Raw genomic sequence first — 10,232 nt, forward strand, 5'->3', positions numbered from 1 at the left:
TTTTAACTATGAAATTTTTATCATTACACTTTCATGTTAAATACTAACGCGGGTTTATTACATTTTTGCAGTAACGCCACCTTCATTTCCCGCATGAGTCACCAAAACTTCTTGATATACAGTGATACATATTTATCGTTTTGATTTTCTGGTGAGAATTATGATTGAATAAATGTACATATAAAATGGCTGTTTACTTAGGTCTCGACATCACTTGAATTTTTTGGACCAACTATTTCTAACAACAGAGCAAATATATGACTTGGCAGACATCTATGGTACTTTGTATTATATCAGTATAATCACTGGGAGTGAAATAATTGTAGAAATTTCTTTGTCTAGCGATGTACAGGCTTGGTATTGAATGAAAACGAGGCTCACTTTCATAATATTATTACCAAGCACGTTCTCCGTTAAACTTACTTCACGATTATAAATCTCATTTATATATAGTCGCTTGCCAAAAGATGTATCTTCGGTTGCACACCGATAAAATGCAAACTGCTCTCTTTATGTCTAAAATATCAAAAATGCTATAACTTTAAATTATTCAAACCGTACCATTTGCACAATTTATATTTTAGCATCCAAACCGGAATAATTTATTTATCCAAACCGTACTACTTCTTTAGCAGGTGCATGAAGTTATTGCTATTTTTATACATATTAATGTATTAAAAAAACATCGGTTTGATTTTATTTGGTTAATTTAATGTTTTAAATAAATTTTGACTGCTTCAGATTTTTAGTATGTATTATATTATCTACGTAATCTAGAAATAGTTCTTGGTTTTAGCGTTAAAATGACACGTTAACGATTGATTTTTCGACAAATAAGTCGTTTTTATTAACGATGAACAAAAATAACGCACACTCTTTTCAACTGCAAAACCTTCAGAAAAATATGAACGACTATCACGATATTTTAATTAATATTTACCTCGTTGTCGATAGAAAAAAGGACACAACACTCATTGTTTTTACAATGGATACGCCATTTTCACGTTATCCAAACATGTCACTACCGGCGCGGATACACGACAGTGATAACAAAGCTATAAGCATACAATAATACTATTAATTTCACTACACTTTCCTTAGAATAATCTAACTGTGTCTCGGGAATGGCCCTCACCACAGTTAGGATGCCTCTCATATACCCGTAATATAACAGAAAATTGAAGTTGCATTGAAAATAACAGTCAAATTAACCATAATAAACCTTTTTGAGACTGTAAATACCTTTCATCTAAACTTTTAATCCATATAATGGAATATTTCAACACCTTTTCACCAACGTACACGTATATTTTCTTTGCTACAGAGACAATTCACGGAACGCATTCTAACGTAAAACCAGGCCCGTAGGAAATTTATCATTTTAACGATAAAACATTCTATCTTCACTCTCCTAAGAAATATAATGTGAATTTTTTGCATGGAATCAAATATTTTTTTGTAATTACAGAGACAAAAGTAAGTACTAGGTTGATATGTATAATTGTTATTTTATAATTTCTCTCATAATAAATCATAAATATATATGAACAGAATATAAAGCAAATTTCCAGTTTAATGAAAATGTACACGTATGTGTATTATTGTTTATGAGTTTATTCATGGAAATATGATATCGTGGAAACATAAACTAAAGATCCTGTTAGCGTGAATGTATTGCGCACGCGCACGATTGTAAAATCCAAAAAATCCAGGTGAATTCCGAGATCTTTTGAGGAATTTTCGTTGATTATTAATTAGCGAAGCTTAATTGAGGAAAAAATAAATTTTAAAACAAATTGGCAATCTTCAAGTACCAATGATGTTAAAAATATAAAAAACAAAAGACAGTACTCTTCCGATTTATCGGTATTAAAGCCCAAAAATTCGAGTTTATTATTTTAATGGTAGGTTTGGGGCGATGTGGACAAAAATTGTGAGGTCGGATTTTTTTCAAATTCTACGTATTAAAAGATGTTGTTCCAAAGAAAAAAATATAAAAATTTCAGAAAAATTGAATAATAAGAACAATTTAACATATTTGTTTTGTACTACCTTAATCAGAACGCATAGCCACGGCACGTGCTTTGTGCATATTCAAAGTTCGCGTCGTCGCATGGCGTTCAATCCCAATGATGATGCCTTTGTGTTGATAAGGCGCTTTAGGAGACGCTACTGCGTGTACCTTGACGTTTTATATTATATAAGGACGCAGCGGGATCGCCATGAGGACGCAGTTCCGGTGTGACAGGGGTTTTACAGAAAGTACAGTGATGCGATTTATCGGATTTTATAACACATTCTAAAACTCTTCAGAAATTTTTCGTAGAAATAGAGTTCTCGTGGAATAATTTTATATAAAATAATACTGGCTTTGACATAAATTTGCGAGAGAAGAGTAGTTTACAGAAGTATTTATGGCGAAAGTAACCCGTGCATATATTTGTCATACTTACTGACTGGAACTATCTGCAGAAGAAAATTAAACATCTTGATTAGTATTTTATATTGCCATTTAGCAATCTTCTATTCTTATCATAATTCTGCATAAAAGAGGATTGTATAATTGTTAAAACATTTAAGTTCTCGGGGATTTTTTCTTGAATCTTTTCAAGGTTCTTGCATAATACACTAAACCAAAAAACAGCTGTTTGTTATTAAAAGTGATATATTTCATCTTAACAAATAATCATTCTTAAAATAAAGTGGATAGCTCAACTCTTTTAATTGATATTAGGAAAAATGCAATACCAAAAAAAGCTGAATAACTTATATTATACTAAGTGACAAATATAATCATTGCTATACGTTTATTGATGTGTCATTGCCCGATCTTAACACACCCGGGCCTTGATCTGTACGGACTTACCGTTCTCTGACGTAATCGTTGTTGAAATATCTGTTTGACAGCTTTCACTAGAAAAAAGAACCAACAAACGTTAGGATGTTTACGAACTATAAGAACTGGCGTGTCTCATCTAGTGCTGGTCAGAATATGATAAAACGTTGGTAAAACATTGATTGATTGATTGATTGATTGATTGATTGATTGAGCATTTATAAAATATGACTTTCTTTAAATTGCTTTACGAAATGCAAATGTGTTTGTTCCATTGAATTACTTTATTTTGTAACACACATACCTGACGGAATCTATACTCCTACTTCTAAAGTAATCTGTTATAAAACATGAAACAAAATCTGCTGAAGTAATTGTTATAATACAAAACAATAGAACATTGGCCTTTTTATGCAAGGGGGGATTATTCTTCTTTTCGCATTGATTCGGATTAAACCTGTTATTAAGAACGTGCCGTCCACCTTCGTTATCTGCTTTTTTTAAATTAATATCAATGTTCTTTGTGAATGAATATTTAATCATACAATTTCACAAGGTAATGTGTTAACATATGATAAAAGACACGTACTTCTCAAATTGTGGAGTGTAATCTTCTTGTTACTGTCTGATGTTTTGCGTTTATACAGCCATAACGCTGCTAGTACAAACGATACCAGCAAAAAGACCATGATGATTGAGATTATAGAAATCACTTCGGCAGAACTGGCTGATGAAGCTTTATCTAAAAAACAATCAGGATTAATCAGTACAGGTGATACAAACAAAGTCAGCCTACAGAAATTGTGGCTGCGATTGGTGCACCTTATTCCTATGTGTAGCAAGTAGTAACCCGAGGCGGTAGAGAACACACCTACCATTTCAAATAGGGACATTGGGATCTCGTTATGATTAACAAAAGTCAAAAGGCTTTACAATAAGAGAATGGCAGAGATAGTGAGAGAAAAATCATTCCACTCTGATGATTGATGAATCACTTTAAAACAGAAACCTTTACCCTATATATTTAATTATATTGTACAATTTGTTAAACACTTTGAAGGAGGTGATATCCGTCTCAGCTACTGTTGGTCGCAATTTTAAAATCATTATAATAATGATATTGAAATAATGTAAGAAATCTTAATATTTCACAAAAGTTAAAGAAGAAATTTTATTTTAACAGAATAATACAAAATCGGTCAGTACGGGAATTGTGGTTGTCAAGAGACCACAGACTTGTAAAAAAAAATATCATTCACACCAATCTAGTTTTCTTATTACAAATTGCAGTAGGAGATCACAGTAATAAAACAGTTCAAAAATGCAATTTAGTTTGTATAACATAGCGTATCGAAGCAAAGGAAGACTGGTAGATTCAGAAGAGTTTAATATATACAGAAATAAAAGTTGATTTAAAAATATAAATAGTATAATCCATTTTAATTTATTAAAAGAAAACGACCTATCTAATTCCGGTCACATTCAGATCTTCCACGTTACAAGAGCAAAGGGCGAAAAAATCACATATTAGTAAGTTTCCTTAATCATACTTCTAAGGACTTGTTCCTGTCAGATTCCTGTGAATTCGAGTAGCATAGAGCGGATTCTCAAGATCAACGAAAAATGTAATAAATGGTAATAAAACCTTAACTAAAGTTTCAAATAATTTTGGTTATTTTAAAGATATAACATTATATATTATTATATAAATGACAAATTGATTAATATTTTGATATATTTTCCCTGGCTCTTTAAAGATTTCTCCAATATTGATATCCAAATAATAGGCAAATGATAGATAAAGAAAAACTCAATCACACAACTGTACGTTTGTAACTATCACGTGCTAATAGTACTCACCGACTGGTACAGAGGTGGTCAAAAGGACTTCGATGTTAGAAATGTTTTTATATCCTTCAGAATCTGATAAAATACATGAATAATTTTGTATTTGAGCCAGTAAAGAAGTCTTATATTGGTATATAAAAAGATTATTTAAACATACATAATTGGGAAACTTTATTTAAGATGTACCATCCATAACTATCGAATTTCATATCTATATCAACATCAATCGATCAATGACAAGTTTGATCACTTAAATCTAATGCTAGTAATGATTTTAAAGGGTTTATCACACAAAAGATTGATTTGGAATTTTTGAAATTTGTGAATAGTTATAAATAGTGAGCCAAAAAACCACTTGCACTTATTCGTTTCAGGTGCAAACGTTCATTTATTTGACAACATACAAACTACTCCTGACTTTGGTGTTTGTCAGCATCATAACTTGTTAAATTCAACTCAGCTATGGATGAATTAGATGAAGTGTTATTTAAAATTAAAAGAATAAGAGTACGAACAAACAAAAATATATGTTGCTGATACGTACAAGTGAAGGCAGAAAACACATTGGATTTGTCGGTGGAGGTGTCACAGGTACCGAATTTACAAATAATCCAGGTAAAAACATTACTTTCACTGAGCACATATTGAATTTCACTGAGTAAATGGTAGGCACACGGCTTGTTCATTCTCACTCGACTTCTCTTTACAGTATCGTACTCCATTGCTTTTGTTGAGTATCCGGTGTAGATGCACCATGTCAAGTCTCTACTTTCACTTTCGACTAACGCCGAACATGACAGTGTTAGCTCAGTGTTGAGTGGATACTGCCCGTACGGTGTACTGCTTTGACTCTTGGGGTAAACTTTCATACTGTCATAAATCAATGTTTCGGTAGCTGAAAATATAAGGGGAAGTTTAAAATAACTTTGCGAACATCATAAAAAAGAAACATTGTTGATTGATAAATTTTATTATTGCAACATACATATCTATTCATAAGAAAATATTTGGGGGGGGGGGTGTTTTGGAAGGTTTTGTAGTTGTTGTTGTTTGGTGTTGTTTTTTGAAAAAAATAAAACGTGTTAAATGCGTTGGCCACACGCACATAAAAAATTACCAGATATGGATATTTGCGTATCTTTGATGTATGTCTTTACACTTCCGTCCGCCATTATGGTTTCCATTTGACACCTGTAGTGCGCCGAGTCCTCACACGACACTTCCGTTCTGCTGATCGCCAGCTTCAGGAAGGACACTAGAGGGTTGCCGGTTTTACCTAAATGCAAGATCAGACTTGATAACCATGACTCTTTTGTTGGTCGACTTCGACTTACTTTTTGTACAATTTAAGACATAATGTCGCTAGAGATTGCTTCTCCAACTTTTGAATTCTCTTTGAGGAGAAGGAGTTAGTTGGTAAATGGGTTCTTTTAAAATCTAAAAGCAAAGATTTGGCTTATATTTAAATATTCTTATGTTTTTCAAACAACGTATTTATAATTAAAAATAATTTATTTACATTTCATAGCACGCGCTTATTGTTTGTCGGTTTGATAATTGTAAACATAAAATCTCAGTAATTTTAATAATTCTGAACGAGTTGCCTATTTTTAAATGTAAATATAACTAATAAACAGCAATCTTAAGAAGTTCACCGGGATATGAATTTGAATGACACGTGATCTAATCTTCTGAGAAGCACTTCGGGCTTCACATGATTTGATCACGTAACCAACCAAGTTCATCTTCCGGTGAATTTTTTTACATGCCTTATATTTTTTAAGTAAAATTTTAAAAGTTTTGTAGCATCGACTGACATAAATTGAAGTGAATGTCTGTTGTCTGTCCCGTATTTTTTTTACCTGTAAGTTTGCATTTTAAGTCTGTCCAGTACTTATCTTTACCTATAAGTTTATATCTGTTGTCTGTCCCGTATATATCTTTACCTATAACGAGCTATAAGTTTGTATATTTTATCTGTCCAGTACTTATCTTTACCGGTAGGTTTGTTTCTTTTGTCTGTCCAGTAATTGTCTTTACCTGTAAGTTTGTATATTTTGTCTGTTTAGTAATTGTCTTTACCTGTAAGTTTGTATATTTTGTCTGTTTAGTAATTGTCTTTACCTGTAAGTTTGTATCTGTTGTCTGTCCATAACTTATCATTACCTGTAAGTTTGTATCTGTTGTCTGTCCAGTAATTGTCTTTACCTGTAAGTTTGTATATTTTGTCTGTTTAGTAATTGTCTTTACCTGTAAGTTTGTATCTGTTGTCTGTCCATAACTTATCATTACCTGTAAGTTTGTATCTGTTGTCTGTCCAGTAATTGTCTTTACCTGTAAGTTTGTATATTTTGTCTGTCCAGTAATTGTCTTTACCTGTACGTTTGTATCTTTTGTCTGTTTAGTAATTGTCTTTACCTGTAAGTTTGTATATTTTGTCTGTCCAGTACTTATCTTTACCTGTAAGTTTGTATCTTTTGTCTGTCCAGTAATTGTCTTTACCTGTAAGTTTGTATATTTTGTCTGTCCAGTAATTGTCTTTACCTGTACGTTTGTATCTTTTGTCTGTTTAGTAATTGTCTTTACCTGTAAGTTTGTATATTTTGTCTGTCCAGTACTTATCTTTACCTGTAAGTTTGTATCTTTTGTCTGTCCAGTACTTATCTTTACCTGTAAGTTTGTATATTTTGTCTGTCCAGTACTAATCTTTACCTGTACGTTTGTATCTTTTGTTTGTCCAGTACTTATTTTTTTAATGTAAGTTTGTATTATAAGTCTTTTCAGTACTTATCTTTACCTGTAAGTTTGTATTTGTTGTCTGTCCAGTACTTATCTTTACCTTTAAGTTATCTGTAAGTTTGTATCTTTTGTCTGTCTAGTAATTGTCTTTACCTGTAAGTTTGTATATTTTGTCTGTCTAGTAATTGTCTTTACCTGTAAGTTTGTATCTTTTGTATGTCTAGTAATTGTCTTTACCTGTAAGTTTGTATCTGTTGTCTGTCCAGTAATTGTCTTTATCTGTAAGTTTGTATATTTTGTCTGTCTAGTAATTGTCTTTATCTGTAAGTTTGTATCTTTTGTATGCCTAATAATTTGCTTACCTGTAAGTTTGTATATCTTGTCTGTCCAGTAATTGTCTTTACCTGTAAGTTTGTATCTTTTGCCTGTCCAGTACTTATCTTTATCTGTAAGTTTGTATCTTTTGTCTGTTTAGTAATTGTCTTTACCTGTAAGTTTGTATCTGTTGTCTGTCCATAACTTATCATTACCTGTAAGTTTGTATCTTTTGTCTGTCTAGTAATTGTCTTTACCTGTAAGTTTGTATCTTTTGTCTGTCTAGTAATTGTCTTTACCTGTAAGTTTGTATCTTTTGTCTGTCCATAACTTATCATTACCTGTAAGTTTGTATCTTTTGTCTGTCTAGTAATTGTCTTTATCTGTAAGTTTGTATCTTTTGTATGCCTAGTAATTTTCTTTACCTGTAAGTTTGTATATTTTGTCTGTCCAGTAATTGTCTTTACCTGTAAGTTTGTATCTTTTGCCTGTCCAGTACTTATCGTTTTCTGTAAGTTTGTATCTTTTGTCTGTTTAGTAATTGTCTTTACCTGTAAGTTTGTATCTGTTGTCTGTCCATAACTTATCATTACCTGTAAGTTTGTATCTTTTGTCTGTCTAGTAACTGTCTTTACCTGTAAGTTTGTATCTTTTGTCTGTCCAGTAATTGTCTTTACCTGTAAGTTTGTATCTGTTGTCTGTCCAGTACTTGGTCAGCATGGTTTCGTTGGTGTTCCTGTTGACGGCCCGGGCTATCTGGGACACGCTGCTGGTGAAGGGCGCGGCCCTGTTACTGAGTAGGACGATACTGGTCACTCTATTAATAGTCTCTCCATCCTTTGAGGGTCTACACGTTATTTCCAGTCCGCTTCTCTGTAGAACTATGACTTCCGGTGCAAGAATGTCAACGCCACAGAAGGCTGTAAGAGAGTTGAAGAGATCGACACAAATGTTAAATATGATTCTGTCAAATTAATCCTAAACATCTTATTTAATTTCAGTAAAACACTTATTTGTTTTACGGTGCTATCGTTGAGGCGAGCGCAGTAAGAATTACACATATATCTTGCATCATTGTTAACTTTGAGTTTGTGACATTTTGACAACTTTCAACTAACATCAAAGAATTTTTGAGTTTGTGTGTGTGTGTGAAAGAGAGAGAGAGAGAGAGAGAGAGAGAGAGAGAGAGAGAGAGAGAGAGAGAGAGAGAGAGAGAGAGAGAGAGAGAGAGAGAGAGAGAGAGAGAGAGAGAGAGAGAGAGAGAGAGAGAGAGAGAGAGAGAGTATTTCAAAGTTTTAAAAATCGTAAAAAGAACATAACATAAACTTGCTTCCCCCTAAAATCATTCTTTAGTTTTTGAGAGCATTGATCAGTCTGTAAAATGTAATTTGACCAAACGTGTAAACAATAAATATTATTTTTCTTTTGTATTATTTGTTTATGTATCTCGGACTCAATACGAAGGATTGGAAAAACGTTATGTTAAAAACCTTTTGGATCTCCCCAAAGTTTGTACAATACCCAAAACGTGCCTTCAGACCTCAAGGAATCGTAAATTATGATTTAATTGTCGGCCATTTAGCATGGTACTACGGGAAAAAGCATTAGAGAGCATTATGGGATGTTAGCAAAAAAATTTCCTTGATGAATCTGAAGGTTTAGCTCGTTCTTTTTCCGGGCGCGCACTGGTTCTTAGAGCTCGCTGCGCGCCGGCGAGCTGATCTCACTATAATTCTATCCAAAGGTGAAGTAGATAAATTAACACATTTCCAATTAAACTCAATAAACACTTACCGCAGTCAATTGCACAAAGCAAAACCCAAATCCAAGTTTGGTTTTGTTTTGTCATACTTTCTTACACCCGAAGCAGACCTGGAAATTCCTCAAGAGTCCTACCATGCCCTCTGCGGTGTTGAATATTCCAGATCACTTAAATGCAGGTTTCAGAACGACATCTTTCATTTCGATCCTGGAGCGTCAGACGGACCATGTCTATCAACGATGACCAATCATGCGTGGAGAGCTATAAACCGTGTCCGTAAGACTATAAAACAATAATTCTGTGGCCATGATCCTCTTACTGGGGCCTTTTATGGACAGATTATTGATGCTTGTCAAAGGAAACCCATAAAAAAAATACCTGAGACATTCAACATTTCCTCATCACAGTTCTGGAGAGAGGTCTGCGTTCATGATTATTTATGCCATCATTAGTCAGGAATAGCGATCTCTTTTTGGTATAATATGGCCGTTTGTATGAACATTAGTGTATAGATTTAGTAGAAAGTAAATATTTACACTCTTTCTTTGTACAAAGAATACATTAAATTATGAAACTATATATTCATAGCAGTGCTATCAATAAACATCGGTCTTTCATAATTTGCATGGGAAGGGGGGGGGGGCACATTTACATTTAAAATTATTCACCATTGGGGGGGGGGGCATTTGCATTTGAAATTATTCACACCTTTACAAATAATTAACACAGTAA

The 10,232-nt window shown here is 33.0% G+C and overlaps 1 protein-coding gene across 2 annotated transcripts; it reads right to left on the bottom strand.

The window, feature by feature from the left end:
• Positions 1-2,139: 2,139 nt before the first annotated feature.
• Positions 2,140-10,030, bottom strand: LOC105339206 (uncharacterized). Of its 2 annotated transcripts, XM_066074449.1 has the most exons (10): positions 9,879-10,030; positions 9,533-9,782; positions 8,416-8,658; positions 5,802-5,960; positions 5,229-5,579; positions 4,697-4,759; positions 3,426-3,578; positions 3,141-3,174; positions 2,867-2,913; positions 2,140-2,466 (listed from the first exon to the last, which is right to left on the bottom strand). In XM_066074449.1, exons 2-10 carry the CDS (start codon positions 9,585-9,587, stop codon positions 2,450-2,452), a joined length of 1,122 nt encoding a protein of 373 aa, XP_065930521.1. In that variant the 5' UTR covers positions 9,588-9,782; positions 9,879-10,030; the 3' UTR covers positions 2,140-2,449. The 2 variants fall into 2 exon arrangements, with proteins under 2 accessions (XP_065930521.1, XP_065930520.1); XM_066074448.1 differs by having other exon boundaries at positions 9,533-10,030.
• Between the last annotated feature and the right edge of the window lie 202 nt (positions 10,031-10,232).

Source organism: Magallana gigas, chromosome 2 (genome assembly GCF_963853765.1).
Source record: "Magallana gigas chromosome 2, xbMagGiga1.1, whole genome shotgun sequence".
Classification (NCBI taxonomy): Eukaryota; Metazoa; Mollusca; class Bivalvia; order Ostreida; family Ostreidae; genus Magallana; species Magallana gigas.